The sequence below is a fragment of the Morone saxatilis genome, unplaced genomic scaffold, assembly GCF_004916995.1.
Source record: "Morone saxatilis isolate NCDOM2014 unplaced genomic scaffold, NCSU_SB_2.0 Contig15, whole genome shotgun sequence".
Taxonomy (NCBI): domain Eukaryota; kingdom Metazoa; phylum Chordata; class Actinopteri; family Moronidae; genus Morone; species Morone saxatilis.
In genome coordinates, this window is record NW_023339707.1 from 23,393,676 (window position 1) to 23,415,931 (window position 22,256).

Below are 22,256 nucleotides of genomic sequence, written 5' to 3' on the forward strand. Positions count from 1 at the left end.
CCTCTGACTGCACAATCCATTTGCACTGTTTTACTTCATTTGCACCTACACTCCATTTGCACTGTTTTTCTGTTTGGACCGTTTAACTGGTAGCTAGCTGTTATTTTATATATCTATATTATAATCTTTTATATTTTATATTTTATTATAATACTTTATTTTATTTTTAATTCTATTCTTAAGGTTAAGGTTTTTTAATTTTAATTTAATGTTATGTTTAAATGTAACGTTTTGTATTTTTGCATGCTAGTGAGCTTGAATTTCCCCCGGGATAAATAAAGTATCTATCTATCTTATCTATCTATCTATCTATCTAGTCTATCATCTATCTATCCCTATCTATCTATCTATCTATCATGTGAACGTTGAAAATGAAGCCGATGTAGATTAACACTGCAACCACTAGAGGGCAAAGTAAATACAGCGCGGGTATTAATTTCAACATCCCGTCCGAGTGTGGGAAGTAGACGACTAAAATACGCACCATGTTTAACTAACCGCGCCAAGCGCATCGTACTGACAAATGGAAAAGAGGAGAAAGAGAGAGAAGTGAGTACCGACTTAAGAGTTAAATGAAGCTTAAATCCGAACGATGGCGGGGATCCCGCGGTGGCGTCGGGAGGCTCCCAAACATTGAACGAGGGAAGGGATAAAGAGGTCAAGCTTCTTGTGCTCGGGTTGGTAGGCGCCGCGTTTAAGTAGCAGTCTGTAGGAAGAACCACGCCCTGTGCATGGATGCCTCTCAACCATATATAGACGTTATTTATAATATATATATATATTAAAGGAATCTCAACCCGAAAGTCTCAACGAGGATTTATAACTTCAAACCTACTCTTAAATCCAGTATAAACCTGCTGTACTTCGGCTCAGACTATAAGGTTAGCTCGCTGTTTATGTTATGAGTTAATGTTAGTGTGTGTGTGTGTGTGTGTATTTATAGTACAGACTGTATAAGCAGCTCGACTTGCTATAATAATGTGAATAACATGTAATGTGTATTATATATTTTTTTTTGTCTTAATAATAACTTTATTTGTATAGTATGTATTTAAACAAAGGTTACAGAGTTTGACAAAATAAATAAGATACAATAAGTTAAAATATGAGAATGAAATCACAAAAGGCCTTTCTTTAAAAATGATGCTTTAAGCAATGATTTGTATTTGTTATCCTACAAGCCTGTTATAGCAGAAACTGATGATACTGTATTAGCTGCTGTTTTTATATGTTGAATTAATTTGGCCTGTATCGTGCTTGTTTTATCCTTTCACGCTTTATTGAGCCAGTTCCTGACATGTTCCCCCTGATGAATCTTCTCTCACCCACTCCCATCTGTTGTTCTATCTGTGACTTTTCAGCGTGGAAGTGGTGGGAAAGCAGCGTCCAGCCCTGCAGAGAACTACCACCTGGCCCGTCGACGCACCCTGCAGGTGGTGGTCAGTGCCCTGCTGACAGAGTGTGGCTTCGAGAGCGCTGAGAAGGCAGCGGTGGAGACGCTCACTGAGATGATGCAGAGCTGTACGTATGAAGCCTAAAGGAGAGCCTCCATCCACCGAGGACGTGCCCATGTTCATTTCCCTCTTCCTTTTTTAGGGTACTTTGCTTTCGACCAACCTGCCTTCATCAGGATGGCGTTTAATGTATTTTTAAAAGATGATGATCACGTCTAAGTAGTATTTATGGTAATGTACTGTTTAAATAATTGTATGGAAACAGGAGGCAGCTTCAGACTCAACCCTGATGAAGGCAAGATAGCTGAAAACATTTGGCTTAATACACAAATGCATAGGTGAAGCGCTGGAGGAGTCATAGGATGGGTTTTTAATTTTGTTGGACTTTGCATTGAAGCTCACTCTGAGAGAGTTCTCAAAGTTAGAACATGTCTTTCTGTATGCCAACATTTAGAGGATTGTGGATCAAAAGAGTAATTTAAATCTTGCGGTCTTCATTCTGTTGATGTGTTGCAGGTGTTTAGCATCATGTCGGCAGATGGATGAAGATTCTCTGTTGAACTTTTGCTTTTAAATGTAGTCCGACCATCGTTATTGTTGCTGCTATTGAGTTGTATCTGGATGCCCTGAGCCTTGTTGGATCAGTGTGAGCCCCAATACTGAGTACTGGTCAGACGTGACGGATCCATATTAAATATAGCTTAGTCACTGTGAGTGACCAAATCTTCAAGTGTTAAGTTACAGCGGATACCTGCATTGTGCTTTTGTCAATATTGCCTTTTAATGTGAAAGCAGTGGTAGGCTTTTACTGTGAAATTTGACTGTGTATTCACGGTTGTTGATTCAGCTGATTCAGTATAGTTTTAGCAACCATACATTTTCTGCACTTCTGTATTTTGTCTCTTGTTGAGACACAGAGCCACACATGGTGCTATAAAGAGAGCACTGGTACCGGGAATTGGTACTGGGGAAAGAAGTAGGATTGGCGTCCTTGTATTATTTTAATGTGTGTTGATACAAAAAAAAAAGTTGCATTTGTTGATTCTTCCTGCAAACAGAAATAAAAATTCCTCTTTTATTTATAATATCAGCCATTATTCAGTTCATAAGCAGAAGCTTTTCTAAACCACATTTTGTCTCTTTCAGATATAAGTGAAATAGGTCGGTGTGCTAAAGCTTATTGTGAACACACAGCCAGAAGTGTTCCGACCCTGTCAGATACAGTGGTCACACTCATTGAAATGGGTAAGTACCGGAGGAAGCCAACACATGAGTTATATATGTCTAACACAAGGTAATAAAGAGGATATTATTCACTGTGTTTGTGTCACTGCAGGTTTCAATACCGACACCCTGCCTGTTTACGCCAAGAGATCACAGAGGATGGTTATAACTGCTCGTAAGTGTGCACTCTGCCGTCCACTGATTAGTAATGTTAATAATCTCACTTATAATAACAATAATAATAAGATCAAATGAAACGTTGCCTTCTTGACGTAGCTGTGAACTTAATTTTATTTCTGTTTGTATTTTCTGACATTCAGCTCCAGTGACGAATGCGCCTGTGACCCCCAAAGCACTGTCAGCCGGACAGAAACGCACACATCCGGCTCACATCCCCAGCCACTTCCCAGAGTTCCCTGACCCTCACACGTACATCAAAACACCCGTGAGTCCGTTTTTTTGGGGTTGTTATCGAGATCCTTAAACAAACCCCGAAATAATGTCATTTACTTGTCACATGATGATAAAATACAATCCATTATGTATCATGTGGAATCTTTTTAGTTTCCCCGCTGGAATCAACTAGCAAGGCCTTGGTGGAACAGATAAAGTGACGTGTGTTTTCCTTTCTGCTCGCAGACGTTCAGAGAGCCTGTGTCGGACTACCAAGTGGTGAGAGAGAAGGCAGCGAGTCAGAGGAGAGACGTGGAGCGAGCGCTCACACGCTTCATGGCCAAGACCGGAGAAACTCAGAGCCTCTTCAAAGACGACATCACCGCCTTCCCATGTGAGTAAATCCACAAAGCAGACCTGTATTTCAAAACATCAGTTGTAATATGTCTCTCACACGTTCAAGTGTGTCTTTGTTTTTTGTGTCCATTTATACCTGCGTGTCTGTACTGACAGCATGTTGTATTTGCACACATTCTAATCCCTGTGACTGTGTTGTTAGTGATCGCAGCACAACCAAGCACCATCCCATATCTGAGCGCCCTCCTGCCGTCAGAGCTGGAGTTACAGACTCTGGAGGAGACAGACTCCTCTGAGCAGGACGACCAGACAGACAGTGAGAACACAGCAGGAAACATCATCAATGTGAGTCTTCACTATTGCTCTCTCTGAGTTCCCGGATTTTAATGTTATTACTTACTGGAAATATCATTTTCTTGCCATCATTTAATTGTCAAATCTTCACATTTTCTGATGTAATTCTTTTACATACATTATGTGTTTACAGAAAAAAAAGACACAAAAAAGCACACTGCTGTCTTTTGTTTTGAACATATTCTCTGCAGTTTTATTCATGTGAGGTTATAGAGGAGTGTATGACCATCTTAGTGCTGACCCGAGGTTATTACTGGCCGTGAGTGGCTGAGACAAATATCCCCACAGATTAGCAGAAGCCACTGCAGCTGAAAGGCTGATCCAGTTTTATTACCGTAATAACAACATTTCAAGGTTGGAATTTAGTATTTAAGCTAGGACAGTTTGTAGCATCAATGAGGTCTGGAGAAGGCCTCTTTGTTCCAGTACATGTGATTATCTTCAGTAGAGGAAGACACGGATGTACACAGATGCATAAATGTTAAAAAAATCCCATGTGCCTGTGGGTAATCTTCCGCAACAGGGGGCAGGAAAATTCCCAGAAAATCCTGCATTCCCAATTCCTGGCACTCAACCCTACTGTAGATATTCATAATAGAGCTTTTGTATATTCTACATGAACTCTTCCAAATCTAAATGAAGTAGTGCTTCTCGAGGCTCTGCATTAAAGAGAATGGGGAAGGTTTGACACTGACTGACTTGTCTGAGTATAAGGAATCCAATTTACCTTTACAGAAACTATTTCAGAGTTCATTTCAGAGTGCACAAGGTCAGAGGCTGAATTTAAAGCAAGGGTTAGCTGAAAAGATTAATCCCACTTCATTGGGATACTACTTTACAGGAGATTTTAGCTCAGCTTAGCATAGAGAGAGGAAACAGCTGGCCAGGCTCTGTCCAAAGTAAATAAAATAAGGTTATCTGCACCTCGGAAGCTAGATAATTAACATATGTCTCGTGTTAAATCTGTACAAAAACATGAATGTAAAAGTAACAAGTTACGGTTTTATCAGAAGTTACATGTTAGTATTTGTCAGGAGCAGTGGAAAGCATTTCTGTACTGAAACTCTGAGCATATGATGTTTTAGTGAGTGAGCTTTACAAGTGCTGTCAGGCAGATTTTTCACTTTGGACAGAGCTCACTGTTTCCACTTTTTATGCTAAGCCATGCTAATTGCCTGCTGGCTCGAGCTCTATACTAAACATACAGATGGGAATCGTATCAATCTTCTTGGCAAGAATGCAAAAAAAAGCTTTTCCCCAAAATGTCAAACTATTCCTTTAAATGTGATGCACGAGTACGGTAGAGTGTACTACAATGACTGCTCACTTCCATCTTCTCATTCAGGATGATCCAGGAGCTGACAAAGAGAACTCCATGCTTCCTCCCAGCGGCGGCGTTCCTTCCACAAAGGCCAGCGAGGACAACGTGATCGACAACCCGTACCTTCGGCCGGTCAAGAAACCCAAAGTGAGGAGGAAGAAATGAGTTGGGACCCACCTGAACCAACAGACTCACATTTGCCACAATGGTTGGCGCCTTCAGCAGTCCAGTCAGTGATTCCCTCGACGGAGAGAGAAGCAGTCCGGAGTTGAAACCTGCGGTGTGAGCCGGGACCAACGGCTGACCGTACTGCTGTTGGTTTTTTTTTTTTTTTGTACACTGACTTCTATTGAAGATAACTGTTTTTGTTGTGTGTCCCCTTTTTCAGCAAGCACTCATTTTCTTTAAAATTTGTGTAATGTCACTTTGTAATGTCATCGTTTAACATGCAAACCACACAGGAATCCTGTCATTTTGTGAATAAAGAAATATAAGTTTCTTTTTTTCTTTTTTAAACTGAGAGAACTTTTGTTGACAGTTTCAGTCCAGTAAAATGTGTTGATTGTAAAAAGGAAAATATAATACACCATCTGATATCAGTGTCATGAGTGGTTTTCATCCATCAGTTTTAGAGTTAATAATACAAACTCAGGTAGGCCACTCTGCTCCTGTGCTTCAGGAACTCCTTCTCACTGTTCAGCTGAAGAAAACAAAAACAAAAGAGCATTAGCTGTTGGTCCATATAACAATGTATCCCACCAAACTGAATTCTTATGAGAAACTTTTTTTAAATACAGGATTCAGGATGATTCAGCACTGTAACGACTCTCAAAACATCTTTTCTTTTATCTGCACATCAAACTCTTCAGTAGAAGATGCACTTACTTACTCTATAGAGATGGCTCTTATATCTCTAGACAGCCAGATCTAAAACTTTTTTTTATACTTTTGTCAAAAGTTAAAAAAAATATATACCAGAAACTCTCAAATGGGATGAGACTGAAAACATCATGTAATCTCCCGTAAAACCACACCAGTGCTATTTCACTTCAGATTTTGTAAGGATTAAACAAGATATGTTTTAATTAGTGAGCTAACTGGCTGCAGCTTCATATTTAACAGACAGATATGACAGTGGTGTCAATCTCCTCATCTAGATCTTGGTAAATAAGCGTATTTCCTAAAATGTTGACTATTCCTATAAAAAGTCGAGTGTACAGCGCTGCCAAGGATGTATTGGCAGAAATTGAATGTAATATTCATAGGTATGTTTTCATTGTCTTAGATAAGCCGTTCTCTACAGAGGGAGTGGGTCTTCTTCCACAGAGTCCGCCATGTTTCTACAGTAGCCCACAAGAGACAAACCAAACACTGGCTCTAGCCTTCATATCCACCATAGTTTCTCCTTTGCACTTGGTTGAGTCAAGGGGTTTCAGTTTGTTCTAATCTGCAATATCACAGCTAAACATCGGTTCTTTAAGGTTTTTACTCCAAAATGTAAAACAAACTGGAGCAAAAATACTGGTTCCATGACTTGATCAGAAGGTAGCTTAATGTTGGTATCCAAAGTGTTTTTCTGATCAGAAGTGAAACATAAACTGATTCAATCTTGGTTTCTTAAATGACCTGTGTGGAGGAAATAGTGGTGAAATTTCAGATTGTAACTAACTGAATATTTGCTCCTGCGTAGGAGCTGCAAAACTCTATCCTGAGCTAGTGTTTGGTGTGTCTGTCCTGGACTACTGTAAAAATATATTGGTTCAACATAGCAGACTCCATAGAGGACCCCCCTCCCTCTGTAGATAAAAACAGCTGATTCTAAGGTAACAAAAACACAACAATTATTATATTCAGGTGATTAACCACTAATGAAAACATAGCTATGAAATATTATATCCATTTCTGCCTCCTAAATGTTACACACTGCAGCCTCCAATCACAGAACAGGACTTGCTTCACCCACCTTCACCCTGAGTGACTTCTTCTGCAGCTGAGGCAGTTTGGACCAGTCTGGGTTCCCAAAGCACATCGGCCAGCTCACTTTCCTGTTTGTCACTGCGTCAAGAGTGTAGGTCCCAGGGCTGTAACACAAAATGAACATCTGTCAGCTCAGTTCAGCACTGTTACATTTGTTGTGTGTGTGTGTGGTGTGTGTGTGTGTGTGTGTGTCTGACGTGTCGCTGTCTCACCCTGGACTGTGCTCGGCTGTACAGGACGTGCTTTGGAGCCTCGGTTGGATAGAGTTGAATGGTGTTTTGCTGGGAGGGGGAACTCTGGACTGGCTTTGATCCTGCTGGTATTGCTGAGGGGAAGGGGTCGCCTTCTGGTGATGAATTGTAAAAAAATAAGTAATTTAGCTGGAGGACTCACCAGCGAAAAACATGTATCCGGATTTGGTGATTTTGAATTTGACTTTATGTATTGAGAAAATTCTACTTCTTAAAATAAATAAACTATTGGATTAGCTGGAAAATGTAACAGAAGCTGGACACAAGATCAGGAAAAGTCGATTTTCTCACAGGACTGTGACGCCACAAACATGATGAGCTTATATTTGATGCATTTCTGTAGATTAGACTACCCAACAGTATAATTTTGTATTTTAATGTAGTTCAAATTTGCCCAACCTTAAAGATCTACAGCAGTAAACACAGCATACTAATATTAATCCTACAGAGTAAAACACTGACAGGAAACGTTTTACTGAATCAGAACTTTAACTTTTGATACTTTTAAGCACATTTTGCCGATAATAGGTACTTTTACTTAAGGTCTTGAATGGAGGTCTGGGAAATGGTCACTTCTTCCAAACCTCACCTAACCAAACCGTTGTTATGCATACGCTTTCTGTGAAAAGGTTTTCGTTTTAAACCCAATCTGGGATAAAAAAAGCTTTTGAAAGCCTCTTTTCAGGACCACAGTTCATATAAAATCAGTAGAGTGCCTCTTTAAACTAACATTAATTGCAGTGTCTGGGCCTAGTTACTCAAAAAATTCAATGTATAACTCTTCAAACGTAATATCATGACTTTACTTATTTACTGCCAACAGTAATTAGTTACAGTACTAGTCATATTACTTTTCTGCTATAATTGTGTCCCTTCTCCCCAAAAATCCAGTTTTGTTTGCTAAAATCAAAGTAATGTGAGTATTTCCAGCCATCTTCATCCATCTTCCAAGTTAGTTTCCTCCACAAAAAAAAAAAAAAAATTCATAGGATGTGACTGGATTTTAAATTAGTATGGGGGAGACATTAAAAGTAATGTAACTAATATGGTTTGGGGGGGAGGTGTTAAGTGTAATATATACTTACACTTACACTACTAGTTACTGGGGAAAGTAATGTTACTAGTAATGAGTTACTGCCCAACACTGAGTAAACATGCTCTCAGTGTTAGAGTGGATGGGGCAGGTAGCTCCTTTGGTCTCATGTACCTTGCCACAGGGGGGGAACCGTGCTGCAGTCCTCGCAGAGAGACCATATCCTTTCTTACTCTCTGGTTTCCTGTGACACTCAGTTTGTATGGAGCCAAACTGGGAAAGCAAAATGTCAAGATTTAGGCCTCCTGTCATACAATAAAGCAAAACAAGCAGAACAGCACGGTGATGCAACACGTTGAACTCTGCATCACAGATTAAACGAGGACATTTATTGTGCAACAACAGATGTGCAACACACACACACACACACACACACACACCCCAACCTTGAGCAGATATTAAAGAGACAAACCTCTTGGTTGTCATAGCAGCCAGGGCCGAGATGTGGCGCCTCCTCTCTTGACATTTTGTTTCCCAGCCGGTCTGGTGCGTAATAGAGAGGAAACATTCTCCTCTCCTGAGTGCTGCCAAATATTACTCTCTGAACGGGAGCCGCTGACATCTCGGAAACAACTTGCTGGGCCACGCCGGCGACGGAAAGTGAAGAGAAAAGAAGAGTTACGCTGTGCGCACACACGCAGGTTCGCCTCGACCGGCCATGACGTGGTGGTGTTTTGACTTGCCGTAACCATGGCAACCGACTTGGCTATATAAATTATGCAAATCGCTGGGCAAGTCCTTGTCACGTGTGAAAGATTACACTTTCCATTGCAGTCACACACACACACACACAAACAACAACAAACAGATCAATCACAAATTTATAGATCACTTTATTTTCAATTAAAAGGCAATGTACATGTCATGGTGATTGCACATCAATAAGTCTGACCAAAGCAGATCTGAGGCACTGACATTTAAATTTGTTGATGAACCTGAAGCAAGAGGTAAACTTTTAAAGGTATGTTTAGTAGAGGAGACTGTTTTCATATAAATAAATTACTTGTCAGATACATTTCTTTTTTTTTACACATTGAATGGCACTTGTGTGTGGGATTTGTCTGTGACGAGCGAGAACAGAACTAAGTCCAACGTAAAGTATAAGCAATACTTTTGTTAGACAGTTCCAAACCATTTCAGAATACAGTCACAAAGCAATCTAGTCTCTATATACAGGCACTTCTTTCATAACCAGTAGTCTTTAAATTACAGTTGGAAAAACAAACGAAAAAAGTAAGAACTGAGGTCTGAAACGGTCCTACAGCATCCAGCAATCACATTCATGTTGGCACAGAAGGCATTCTCTGGTTAAAGAAAGGATTGCAAATTATTAAAGGGAAAATATCCACTGTGTCTGGCCAACAGTGGCACCAAAACGTCTTTTTAGCACATGCACTCAGCTCATATAAAAGGTGCATCCATTTTGGCACTTGTAGCTGTGGAGAGATGAAATGAAATGAGCCTTGGAAGGGACCAGTATCCCAAAGACAGCTGTGGAAGGACTCCAGAGAGAAAACTACAGGAGAGGATATCAGAGAGAGGGTCAATCTGCCGGACAAATAACTTCAAAGAAAAAAGGCCCAAACGTACAAAAGCTACATGATAAGGGGGGGGACGGGGGAGACACAATCTACTAGGAGGCACTGAAGGACTGAGGAATGTGTGCGTTTTGGAGTGCTTCAATCCGACTGAGGCACTGAAATCGACGGACCTTTGGGGTCGTCGAATCGATCCATGGTGTTTAGCCGCATGATCATGTGCAGACCGTACACAAAGATGTACAGCATAAGCAGTGAGGTCAGCAGCCCCATCCAAATCCCCGGGGTGAAGAAGCCTGCACAGTCGCTGGCGTTGGAAAAATCTGTTCCGTTGGCCAAACCGAAGCCCTGAATCTGGATAGTAAAATGCATAAAACTCAATGAACAACAGAGAGACTAAACTGACACCTGATTATTAGAAAACACTCTCAATTTTAACAAGTACTCGCGCTGCTGCAGGAGTATTGAATGGCAGGGTGTGAATGCAGAACTACAGTTGTACCTGGAAGTCGACAAAATTGAGCCTCCACTGCGAGGTGGTGTTGTTTGGCACTAGCAGAGTGTCTTGGAAGCTGCTGACGGACTGGCAGTGGAAGGAGTACTCTGCAGGGGCGTAAATGCTCCGGCTCCCAATGAAAGATTCAGTTAGACTGCTAGACTGCAGCTGAACGGAGTCCAGGGTGGACCAGTTCCGTGCAGACACAGGATAGAACCGTTGGCTCATGAAAAAACTGCAGATCAACAGAAGAGTTTTTGTTTCTGAGTATCTCAAAGATAAGACGTCAATGTGAAAAGAGTAGAATTCATAGCTAGAACTGTGACACATTATTATTATTGTTATTAATTCATTTATAGCATAACTGTTCAATAAACTGAACATAAAAACAATGTAAAGTGAGACACATTTATACTGAACTGACTGAACATTTAGAGAAGAAAAATAAGGTCTAAATGTGAATTATGCTGAAGAATATGGTCTACAGTTATGCAGGGCCTGAGACAGATATTTAGAATTTTCAAGTTTAAAGATGAAAGAAAATATGATGAAACAGATTAGCTACGTTTTTGACTGTTAAACATTTAAGAAAACAATATCTGAAGATGATTCTTTACTCACAAATATTAAACATAAGCCGAGTTCTCTGGGGCTTTAAACTCTACTCTCTTATATCTGTCCCTTGAATACAGAGCTACATTCAGGAGCTGATTAGCTTAGCTTATCTTATCATAAAGATAAAGATGTCTAAATCATAACCTCTGAATCTCAGTTCATGTTATATCTTGTTTGTTTTTAATTTTAATTAAATTAAGCACTTTTTAGCACAATTCAGTACTACATACAAACAGTCTTTTATAATGTTTTCAGCAATGTCTTTAGACAGAAATCTCTAAATGTCCTTTACACAGACTGTGCTTTTTCATTATGCACACACGCATTAGTGGAGAGACATCACATCTACAGCCTGAGCCACTGCCGCTCCAGCTGTACAATAAACAAAGTGTAAAAATGACAGTTTGTGGTTTTATGAGGGGTTATATATACTGTCAATGATTATGGGTAGGACTGCTTCTTGGCCAGGTGCAGTGACTTCCTGGAGTCTCCACTAGACGCCTGCAGAAGTCACTGCACCTGGCCAAGAAACAAGGTTTTTACACTTAGCTAAGCTAGCTAAGCTGAGCTAAGTGGCTTCTGGTTGTAGCAACATACTTAATGGATAGATATAAGAGAGGTATTGATCTTCTTATTAAACTCTTGATAAGAAAGAAAGTAAGCAAATTTCCCCAAATTCCTTAACTATTCCTTTAAGTGAGCACCTTACCTTAGTATAAAGCCTGATTCATAATTGAGGACAAGCCTAAAGTGAGAGAAGAAGAATACATTTTAAATGACTTATTTCCTTTAAATAACACAAAGTTATCTTGTCAACAAGCACAAAAAAACGCCCACTCGCTGGCCATCTCACCGTGAGTTAGTGGCATTACAAACGGATCCTGACAGGGAAGGTGTTTGTGCAGCAAGGTCAATCCACTCTGAAGTCCTTGAGAGGCTGACGTTGAGATTCTGAGCCCAAAGCATTATGCAAGGGCCACCGGTTCCATTATACATGATGGGTGGTTTGACATCGGGTACAACTGCTTGGAGCAAGGACCGCCCCGCAGGCTGGTTAGACATAGATGTCTCTGAAATCACCTGTATAGAGATAAATAATCAAAATTAACATTGTAATGTTTCATGTCTTCATATGACATGTGTGTTTGTCTTTTTATGTTGTATGATGTTGGGTAAGTATAGAAGTCATTACAAAACATATATACTATAATTTTTGTACGTGACATGGCAACTTTTATGTGTAGTAGTTAGAATATCTTACTCGTGACGGCTGCAGTCCTGTGTACATCGCAGTGTATGGGACATTTTTGGCTTTCATGATACTCAGAACTTTCCCAATAATCTCATCTGTGGAAAGCAAAATACACTTGTATTAGTACATGATTAGAACTATGCTTTAACAAAAATGCTGAATTCCTTAAGAGTAAAAACATACCATTGTCACGTAGGACTTCCTTGCAAGACTTGTGCAAGCTACAAAAGAGTAAAAATGTTAATTTTCACCCAGTTAAAAATAGAATACTTCTATTCACAAGACACAACACAAGTCTTACTCTGTACAGTATGGAAGATTGATGAGCAGTAGATTGCTGACAGATGTGTTGATGCTGAGATGTGACAGAGTGTCCGCATCTACAAGCAGAGGCGAGACACCAAGCTTCTCTTGTAGCAGAGCCGGGACGGCAGAGGAGCCCGACCACTCTAATCCAGGAAGCGTCACTGATGAGGAAGACTGCAGGGCGGCCTGAAGAGAAGGAAAGAATTATTAGCATTGTTCGTCTGACAAAATCATCTTAATTTAGGACTCCTGTGTAAGTTTCAAAAACCTACCTCAAGGTTTTGAAAGGCACTATCCTGCTTGTTTCCAAACACTCCACCAAAGACTGTGAAGTCATCTTTGCTTAACTGAACACAAGTAAGGACATTAAAATATCACAATTAACCTACATGAGCAGAGAAGTTGACACACATTTGCATCTTAATACAACGAAAACATCAATTAGGCTCATTAATCACAAGGCCCGGCCACAACCGAGAACAGATTAAAATGGTGTGTTACAGAGGACCTGTGAAAGGAGAAGTAATGCCAAAGCTCATTGTCACACCAGAATGAGAAGACTGTGTCACATGGGACTGCAGTGCATCTACACATGACTCATTACTACCTTGTTTTACACCACTTACATATTCAAGGACAAGCTTTCAAATAAATGTTGTGAAATCTGTGAAAATCTGAAGACTGCAAGCTGAGTCCTTTTCCTCAACACAACCCTAAGCTCGGATTTGTTTAGTGGCAGACTGTAGCCATGTTTTCAGCAGAGTAGGACTTTAGTTTTTATGTCTCAGGGACTGACCTTGTCCTGCAGAAACAGCAGCACAGTGTGGGGGCCGGAGCCCAAGGCAGAGTGGAGGTAGGCGGTCAGCTGGTCATTGGACGTGATGTGACCAGCCGCAGGTGAGGCCAGTGGTGGTAAACTACACATGCAGGAAAGATAAAGACAAATTGTGATATCTAATACAATTCTGAAGTGCTTTAACGTATTTTTTTTGCAATTACAGGAACGTTAAGTACAAACTTATCAGTTTATACCTCGCACAAATGCTGTCACTCACTCACGTATTAAAGATAAATATGTTAATTAAACCAGTGCATCCAGAAAAAATTAATTCCTGTTTAAGCCAAGACAGTCAAACATCAAGAAAACCGTCTCAATATAACTAAAAACACTAAAACTGTGTTTTTGTATTCCAGTTCCCATTCATACTTACAGTAATGGTGAGTTAAAATGACCTCTACAGCCATCTGAATACCGTACATCAAACCCTTTGTTTTACTGATAGTATGCAATTTGTACAGTTGTGTAAAAAATACAAAAGCCACATGTTTACAGCTATTTCTTAACCTACATTTCAACATGGTAAAACATTTTGTCACAGTGAAACTCTCCACTAGATGCGGTGTGCCCACAGATTGTCCAACCTCTGTCCAAACCACCTCATACAGTAGCACAGGTTTTACAGTTCCCTCTGTATGTGTGGCCTGCTGTCCCTGTCTAATGTCTGTCTAATGTTAAACTCAGAGTCAGCAGTGTAAATGTGTGAGGAACTTGACTACTTTAGGTGCAACTGTATTCAATGTTTGGCAAAACGACATGGACATGCAGGCCGTCTGAAAGCAATAAAGATCATTAGAAAAAAGCAACATAATCAACTGTGATCGCAGACACCAACTCACTGCACCATTATCTCCTTTCTGTTATATTCGAAAGCAACAAGAAACCCATTATTTATGAGAAACTAGCAACGACTCTCAGAATTTCACAGTGCTTTGAGATCAGACTTGGCTTCGATAATTATACACCGAATAAACCGAGTCAAAACAAACGCTGTTTTTACTTTAGAGCTTTAACAGTTAAAGTTAATCTCATCTGCACAGAAGTAGGAAACAGCCAGCTCCAACTGTTAGCATTAGCAGACAGCTGGCCAAAGGTTGCCTCTGAAAGTTCGTCTCCCACGCCAAAATAAACCCACTCAAACTCAACATTACCTCTCACTGGACCACAGCAGAACTGGCACTTGAGCGGCGCGGCTTCCCGTAGCGAAAAAGGCGAATAAAACGGCGATAAAAGCCATTAATCGCACTCGGCTTCGTGCTGCCATTTTTTTTGGGTTCAGTTTTTCCGCAAACTTCTGGCTCGACGCTCACGTGACACACACCAGCTGACTGTCATGTGCAGAAAAAGCACTTCCTGCCTGTTTGAGTGTGTCAGCCCTGCCCCACAGCTGCTGCTGCCTGCACACACACACACACACACACACCACGGCAGGCTGCACACACTTTACCCCCACACATCATACGAAATAATCTTCATACAAAACTCAACAATAATGAGCTTTTTCCTCCCAGTGTGGACGCGACTAACATCAGCTGCCAGGCCTCCTGTCTGGCTTTGAGGCTGGTTGGGTTGTGCTTCAGTTTGGTGCTGTAACAATAAACTGCACTGATCATAAAACATGCATGTGGTGTGTTTAATGCAGCTGGACAGGTACACCTGCAACTGTCCATGGTGCTGACGGTACACTTCATTGTTTTGGTTTTTGACTACTCCTGTCATTTTAATTGGCTTTTTTAATCACTTTTTTTTAAATATAAACATTCAAACAAACAAGTCAAGTTTTGAAGTTCTTTCTATTTGCTAAAGGCCTGCGTGCGGACAAGTCAAGTGAAAGCAACTCCCATCCACACACACACAGCTGTGGCGGCGGAGGGATACCACCGCTTCCACGCAATGCTGCGCCTACAACTGGAAATGAAGGATAGAAAAAGAAAATAAGAGACCGCACAGACTTGCACTGAAAGAAATACATATATATTTTTAAAATCACGTTAAACACCACGTCAAACTGTAAAGAGACAAGCTCAAGGCGTGTATGTTCGCTCGATCAAGCCCAGCTCAGAGCGGGGTTTCCCCCATTACACACAGAGCTGTTCAAGCCATTGTGTGGCAAGATGGGAAAACAGAGAGGAAGGAGGGTGCGCACTATTTCCCGACGCGCACTAAGATTGTTCTAGAGTGCTCCGCGATCAGGGCCATCTTTGGTCGTCCTCGCCGGGTGACAGTGTGCACAGTATATTCCACTGGTCATTAAAGCCTAATGATTAATACATAATACTTTGAAACTCTTGAACGAGCCGTTTTAAAAGCACTTGGGCAGAGATCGGGAACCAACCTCCCCCCATCACCCTGTGGTTTTCTGTGGACTCACTGGTATTATTTCCTTCAATACCGTTCATTTCTTGAGGCAAAAAGAGGGCGAGACGGGAGAGGCGGTGATACAACATGGATGAGGAATATGATGTGATCGTTTTGGGCACCGGACTCACAGTAAGTAGTCAAGCCTCGTTTTTTTTGGACCAAAAAAAAGCGAACTTCTTAGCGGTTATTGTATCCAGACTGCAGGCCTGCTGTCCTCTTGTCTTCCCCAGAAAGTGAGCGCCTCCTGCATCCCTGTGTGACATTAGGGACATTGTCTGAAGAGATGCGCTTTATTAATGTCGCCAAATGTGGCACTCGACCTGCTTGTGTGTGTCAGGAAGCAAACAAAAGCTCCAGGAGTTGAAATAAATAATAAATCTAAATAAATATGCCCCACAGCCGGCCCAGTGTTGTGTTCCACAGTAGCATCTTTTAGGCGTAACCCCACAGTGTGTCATGGTCCTCTGTGCACAGACAGGCCTCCATCCTGAGCTTGGCGCAGGCCTGAGCACGGGTTTATTCAATGACTGAGCCATTCACTGCCGCTACTCTCACCGCAATTTCCCTTCACTTAACGCACCCAATGCGGCAGACACATCGTCCGATGCACCTTATGCGATATTAATCTGGGTTTCTGCACGCGTAAAAGTCGACATTTTGGTAGTTTTATAAAAGGTATCAAATATCCTTTTGTCGGTGGATGGCTATGATAATTTAGATTTTATGATGTAATAATGTCATTCGGTTATTGTTCTTAAAAATAACCGTGATCGTTATTATTAACATTATTATTATCATTATTATTATTATTATTACAGTAGATACATGGGTGAAACGATCTAGTCGCGCATGCGCACTTACTTTCTTTCTGTCCTCCCTGCAGCCTTCTTTCAAAACCTCTCAACTTCCCTTTATGTCTTCCATTAAATCTCTATTTCCTTTTAAGATGCCTCCATCTTCAGTCACTCTTATGTGCTGTCTATTCATTTTCAAGTGGATGTAATGTTATCAATGCTGATCTTGGATTATTAAATCTTGTTTTAATGCAGGAATGCATCCTGTCCGGGATCATGTCTGTGAATGGGAAAAAGGTTCTGCACATGGACAGGAACCCATACTATGGTGGGGAGAGCTCCTCCATCACCCCTCTGGAGGAGGTAAAGGGCTCCTGGGATCTATAAAACCAATCAATACATTTTATGTCCCTCAGTACATCTCATTTTACTCCCAGTGCCATTGTGCACCAGCTGCTGTTTTTATTGTCTTCATTTGCTTACTGCCGTATCCTCTGTAATGCTTCAGATTCTGTCAGCTTCATAGATTTCAGCTTCACAGGATCTAGTTTATGCTTCTCCTTCCTGTCCTTCTCCACAGCTGTACAAGCGCTTCAATCTTCCAGATACTCCGCCGGAGTCAATGGGCAGAGGAAGGGACTGGAACGTGGACCTCATCCCCAAGTTTCTCATGGCCAACGGTTTGTCCCACATCTCTCATATTGTACATAAAGGAACGAATATATAACACTCATCGTAGACTGAAGAGATAATAAGGATAATTTGGGAATAATAAACATAATTAGTGACACTGATATGGTTTGATTGTTGACACTAATGAGATGTAACCTGTTTAAATGTGTGATTGCAGGTCAGCTTGTGAAGATGCTGCTATACACAGAAGTGACACGATACCTGGACTTTAAAGTGGTCGAGGGAAGCTTTGTGTACAAGGGAGGAAAGATCTACAAGGTGCCGTCGACCGAGACCGAGGCACTAGCTTCAAGTAAGCCGCTCCGATATGTCTCATCAGAGCTATGAACAAAGATATTTAAGATTGTTTAGTAATCGTGGGGAAAGAAACTGCAACGTAAAGCCTTTGTTTGAATCTCCAGATCTGATGGGAATGTTTGAGAAGCGAAGGTTTCGGAAGTTCTTAGTCTTTGTGGCCAACTTCGATGAGAACGACCCCAAGACCTTTGAGGGCGTGGACCCCAAAACCACAACGATGAGGGATGTTTACAAGAAGTTTGACCTCGGCCAGGATGTCATTGACTTCACTGGCCACGCCCTGGCCCTCTACAGGACAGATGAGTAAGAAACAACAGCCTGATAACAAACAAGTCTTTGATAACTGCATTGATTTATTTATTTACGATTAACATGTAATGATGGTTTAATAAAGCCTCATATAAGCAACAGCCTGATGTCAAACACGTTACTTCTTTTTCTGTAGACTAAGATTAACTTTTTGGACTTGAATATTCATTATTTCTTTGTATTCTTTGTATTTATTATCATCCTTTGTTGTTTTCCTCCAGCTATCTCGATGTCCCCTGTTTGGAGACGGTCAATCGCATCAAGCTGTACAGTGAATCTCTGGCCCGGTATGGGAAGAGCCCCTACCTCTACCCCCTGTACGGTCTGGGAGAACTGCCGCAGGGATTTGCCAGGTGTTTTTAATAAATTTATACCCATTGTGCTCTATTGCTTAATAAATTACAGCTCTTTAATAACAAATACAGAAGTACAAACCCCCTCCATGATTTAACAGTTCTTATTCACATGTCATTTTAGATTGAGTGCAATCTATGGAGGCACCTACATGCTGAACAAACCAGTGGATGAGATAGTGATGGAAGGTGGCCACGTGGTTGGAGTGAAGTCTGAGGGCGAGGTACGGCCATGCTGATTTATTGTCAGTGATAATGCAAATTGAGGAAAGTAGTAGTTTTTTAAAATGCTGCATGTACATTTCTGTCTCCTTGCTGCGGCAGGTGGCTCGTTGTAAGCAGCTCATCTGCGACCCCAGCTACATCCCTGACCGCGTCCGCAAGGCGGGTCAGGTGATCCGTGTGATCTGCATTCTCAGCCACCCCATCAAAAACACCAATGACTCCAACTCCTGCCAGATCATCATTCCTCAGAATCAGGTTAACCGCAACTCAGGTGAGGATCATTGTCACTGTTTAACAAATCTGCTAAATGCTAGAGCGCAGTTTGTTCATATATATTTGAGCAATAAGACTGTTAAATGTAATGATTTTTATTTTAAACCCTGGAGATATTGAGGATTACTCTTAAGAGAACAGATCAAGTGATACATGTTTGTAAATTTTACCCTGTTTTTTCTTTGCAAAATAGCTCATTATCCTCAAACACTAAAAAAGCCATGTTGAATATTGAGACACCAGCATTTGCCCTAACTCTTAAAGCCGCGATAATCAATGTTCTTATATTAACGATGGATCACATGCCTACTAGGAACGTTTAGTTTTTTTCCTGATCCGAGTTAAAGTGATTGAAGGATGATTGCACCACCACACTTCAATAGTGATTGCAAGAATAGCATGGATGGTGGTGCTTTTGATGAATCACTGTCATGCATGAATCATACATCATATAATCATCAATAATGGCCTAATTGTATGGATAATCAGTGATGCTGAAGATTTAGAAAAATAGAAATACAGAGTAAAAATAGCATATTGTTAATATTTTTTCTCAATTTTCTCAAATCATGTTTTTAGGGGGCCAAGCTCCCCCTGGCTTTCCTGTAGTTTGCACCGGGCTCATAATAACAAACCCACTGGATTCAGCGGAGTGGTTTTTTATCTTTCAGTCCTTTGTTTTGGTTTTCCCACCCACAACTTTACTGTTCTGGTTCACTTTCACGGCTCTCATCCGCCTTCGTTTAGACACAACTGGCTGCTTTCAGTGAAAACCTTCTAAAAGCCTTCTGTATGCTTCCTGCCCAGCACCAAATGTACATTTACAGCTAAAGAGTCAGAATATTGGACTTATTACTTACTTATTATAAACAAACACTAAATCAATGTTACTTTTGTTCCTTATCTGCTGGGTGTCTAAATAAGCAACGGTTTGCCTAGTGCTGTGTTAAAAACTTGTTTCCACTTCTCCAATGTGGACAAATAATCAGTGAATGCATGTTTTTGATAACCCTGATTTGACTTTCTCCTCTTTTTTAACCCTTTTGTCAATTCTCCAGACATCTATGTGTGCATGATCTCCTATGCTCACAATGTGGCAGCCCAGGGGAAGTACATTGCCATCGTCAGCACCACAGTGGAAACCAGCGAGCCCGAGGCTGAGATAGAGCCGGCCCTGGAGCTGCTGGAGCCCATCGACCAAAAGTCAGCATTTCAACATGATTTCATGCATTTGTGGTTTCACAAACAAGCACGCTATACAAATAAAGTCGATGATAACACGATGGAAACATAGGATTCATAACCAGGTTTAGTTAATGGAGTTGTTTTTTTGTTTTCTTTGACAGGTTTGTGGCTATTAGTGACCTTTATGAGCCCACAGATGACGGCACTGAGAGCCAGGTAAGAGCTACTTCTTAAGAAAAACTATATTTTAATGATGCTCATAGCCAGTATGCTAGCTAGGGCTGTGTATTGGCAAGAATCTGGTGAAACAGGGGTTACAGTTAATATAATGTGATATATTACGATACTGTCTTTTTTTACGATCTAAATTTCTAAAAAATACACCTATGCATACAGGATATGCATAAAAAGTTTTAAAAAGTAATTTTTTTTATGCAACCAGAACAGTGGAATCACTTTACGTACGTGGCAATATCAATTAGCCAATCCAATGTCGTCCAGACTAATGACTTTGGTGATCCCCTGCCTCCTGTAGTGCCCCTGTGAGGTTGACAAGTGTGGTTCAGAGGGAAATATCCTGACAATTATTGGATGCATTGCTGTGAAATGTGTTACAGATATGCAAGGTTTACAGAGGAATAATGACTTTCCCTTTAGCACCTCCAGCACGTCGAAGTTTCCACTTTTTCTTTCTGCTGCGGATATTGAAGATCCCTAGAGGATAAATTCTAAGGACTTTTCCTCTAGCGCCATCATCTGGTCAAAATTTTTAATTGCCCAGTACTTTGGTCTTGTCACTGTGAGCCTGTTAGCATGCTGTTACTAGAGTACAGCCTCTCAGAGCTGCTAGCTTGGCCTCAGATTCTCAGTCTGTTATTCTATCTTCCCCAGGTCTTTGCCTCAAGGTCCTACGATGCCACCACTCACTTCGAGACCACTTGTAACGACATCAAGGACATCTACAAACGTATGACCGGGAGCGACTTTGACTTTGAGAACATGAAGCGCAAACAGAACGATGTGTTTGGGGAGGATGAGCAGTGAGCGGTAGAGGGGCTTCCGAGAGAGGGCGGGGCTGGGGGAGGAGGCGGGGCGAAAAGGGGCAAAAGAGGTGGCAGAGCCTGCGGTAGAGGGCTGGGGTCTGCCTGAGCAGTCCTTTAAAAACAAATGGGCGGGAGGTGTGAGCGTGGCGGAGAGGGTGTGCTTCTGGGCTCTGCCTGCCCTCAGCCGTTTGCCTCCTTTTCCTTACTTCCCTCTCTCTCTTGACACATGTTCAAAACACATAAATGCTCACAAACACACACATACACACTGTTCAAAATACTCACACGCCTTCTCTCTGTCACCGAAAAGCAGGGTTGATATGGTCTTTCATTCCATTGTAGAATTTACAGTATAATCATGTCTTAACTATTATCATTAGAGGTGAATTTATTACTTGTTGTTGGCGATTTTCAAAGCATTTCATTCTTTCTGTAACGTCTTTCTCCTCATATCAGAGGTTGGGTGGAGGGAGGATTGATGGCATTGAGAGATCCAGACTGCGAGCTCTGACATGAGAGATCTGTAATGGCTTAGTGTAGAATCCTCTGGAAGGGTCACCTCCAGTTGACATGCATGCATCTTTTACACACAGTAGTATTGTACATAGACTCAAATGACACTGCTGTATGAAGGCTGGACCATCCCACGTATCGCTCCTGTCAACCCTGCTTTCACTTTTCTCTTACTTGGTCTTTTACCTGTGTTACTTCAAAAGACGCCGCTCCTTTTGGCAAAATCTGTTGGTCAGGCAAAAAAAATGTGATGAAAAATTACATATAAATGGGCTGTTCTGTCAACTGATAGTGCTCACTTTGCAATGCTGTTGTGTTCCCTGTGCTAGCAGGCAAGCTAACCAGTGGCTATTAACTGTCACACCCCCCCCCCCCCCNNCCCCCCAAAAAAAACTGTTCCTTTGTTTATCTCTGTTGTGTGATGTCAATTTTGAATTTGAATAGTTTACTTTCTAACATTTTAAATTATTGAAGAGTTTTATTTCTATATATTTGGTGCACATTTCACTGGCTGAAGTTATGAAGTTTACAGAGCTGAGGTTGAAACTGTGGTCTTCAAGTTGAACATTAAAAAAAAGGGAATGTCAGGAGCGAAAGAGGCATGGAGAGGATGTTTGAAGTGTTAAGCGAGGCTTTCTATGAAGTATTCTGGAAGATTTGGTGGTGAAAACAAACGGATTATGGCAAATTGTACTTGTTAGGATGCGAGGAGGTGTGCCATGGGGTAGAAGAATGTATGTG

The 22,256-nt window shown here is 41.2% G+C and overlaps 4 protein-coding genes across 4 annotated transcripts; 2 read left to right on the plus strand and 2 right to left on the minus strand.

Moving 5' to 3' along the window:
• Nucleotides 1-592: 592 nt before the first annotated feature.
• Nucleotides 593-5,619, plus strand: taf8 (TAF8 RNA polymerase II, TATA box binding protein (TBP)-associated factor). The gene is made up of 9 exons (XM_035656000.1): nt 593-609; nt 788-881; nt 1,362-1,521; nt 2,601-2,699; nt 2,791-2,853; nt 2,999-3,123; nt 3,318-3,465; nt 3,631-3,773; nt 5,128-5,619. Exons 1-9 carry the CDS (start codon nt 593-595, stop codon nt 5,266-5,268), a joined length of 990 nt encoding a protein of 329 aa, XP_035511893.1. The 3' UTR covers nt 5,269-5,619.
• On the minus strand, nt 5,423-9,138 carry LOC118324447 (protein pitchfork-like). Its single transcript, XM_035656796.1, has 5 exons — nt 8,837-9,138; nt 8,539-8,637; nt 7,293-7,426; nt 7,067-7,184; nt 5,423-5,803 (listed from the first exon to the last, which is right to left on the minus strand). Exons 1-5 carry the CDS (start codon nt 8,984-8,986, stop codon nt 5,738-5,740), a joined length of 567 nt encoding a protein of 188 aa, XP_035512689.1. The 5' UTR covers nt 8,987-9,138; the 3' UTR covers nt 5,423-5,737.
• A 102-nt stretch (nt 9,139-9,240) lies between these two features.
• atp6ap1b (ATPase H+ transporting accessory protein 1b) lies at nt 9,241-14,792 on the minus strand. Its single transcript, XM_035656795.1, has 10 exons — nt 14,621-14,792; nt 13,428-13,548; nt 12,904-12,978; nt 12,627-12,817; nt 12,509-12,546; nt 12,335-12,420; nt 11,927-12,153; nt 11,783-11,818; nt 10,465-10,693; nt 9,241-10,316 (listed from the first exon to the last, which is right to left on the minus strand). Exons 1-10 carry the CDS (start codon nt 14,731-14,733, stop codon nt 10,104-10,106), a joined length of 1,329 nt encoding a protein of 442 aa, XP_035512688.1. The 5' UTR covers nt 14,734-14,792; the 3' UTR covers nt 9,241-10,103.
• Nucleotides 14,793-15,651: 859 nt separating this feature from the next.
• Nucleotides 15,652-21,892, plus strand: gdi1 (GDP dissociation inhibitor 1). The gene is made up of 11 exons (XM_035656124.1): nt 15,652-15,959; nt 16,880-16,987; nt 17,205-17,304; nt 17,475-17,609; nt 17,719-17,917; nt 18,145-18,276; nt 18,401-18,500; nt 18,601-18,772; nt 19,833-19,977; nt 20,121-20,175; nt 20,851-21,892. Exons 1-11 carry the CDS (start codon nt 15,915-15,917, stop codon nt 21,001-21,003), a joined length of 1,344 nt encoding a protein of 447 aa, XP_035512017.1. The 5' UTR covers nt 15,652-15,914; the 3' UTR covers nt 21,004-21,892.
• The last annotated feature ends 364 nt before the right edge of the window (nt 21,893-22,256 follow it).

What these genes read in the sequence shown, in the direction of transcription:
- taf8 (XM_035656000.1), top strand. An exon ending in GGTCACACTCATTGAAATGG is followed by an intron (nt 2,700 to 2,790) that starts GTAAGTACCGGA and finishes GTGTCACTGCAG; the next exon opens with GTTTCAATACCGACACCCTG. An exon ending in GAGGATGGTTATAACTGCTC is followed by an intron (nt 2,854 to 2,998) that starts GTAAGTGTGCAC and finishes TCTGACATTCAG; the next exon opens with CTCCAGTGACGAATGCGCCT.
- LOC118324447 (XM_035656796.1), bottom strand. Translation starts at nt 8,986, where the DNA reads ATGTCAGCGGCTCCCGTTCAGAGAGTAATATTTGGCAGCACTCAGGAG. An exon ending in GCTGCTATGACAACCAAGAG is followed by an intron (nt 8,638 to 8,836) that starts GTTTGTCTCTTT and finishes TTGCTTTCCCAG; the next exon opens with TTTGGCTCCATACAAACTGA. An exon ending in AGAAGTCACTCAGGGTGAAG is followed by an intron (nt 5,804 to 7,066) that starts GTGGGTGAAGCA and finishes TGTTTTCTTCAG; the next exon opens with CTGAACAGTGAGAAGGAGTT.
- atp6ap1b (XM_035656795.1), bottom strand. Translation starts at nt 14,733, where the DNA reads ATGGCAGCACGAAGCCGAGTGCGATTAATGGCTTTTATCGCCGTTTTA. An exon ending in TGCTGTTTCTGCAGGACAAG is followed by an intron (nt 12,979 to 13,427) that starts GTCAGTCCCTGA and finishes ACTTGTGTTCAG; the next exon opens with TTAAGCAAAGATGACTTCAC. An exon ending in TGTAATGCCACTAACTCACG is followed by an intron (nt 11,819 to 11,926) that starts GTGAGATGGCCA and finishes CTCTCACTTTAG; the next exon opens with GCTTGTCCTCAATTATGAAT.
- gdi1 (XM_035656124.1), top strand. Translation starts at nt 15,915, where the DNA reads ATGGATGAGGAATATGATGTGATCGTTTTGGGCACCGGACTCACA. An exon ending in GACCGAGGCACTAGCTTCAA is followed by an intron (nt 17,610 to 17,718) that starts GTAAGCCGCTCC and finishes TTGAATCTCCAG; the next exon opens with ATCTGATGGGAATGTTTGAG. An exon ending in CTGGAGCCCATCGACCAAAA is followed by an intron (nt 19,978 to 20,120) that starts GTCAGCATTTCA and finishes TTTCTTTGACAG; the next exon opens with GTTTGTGGCTATTAGTGACC.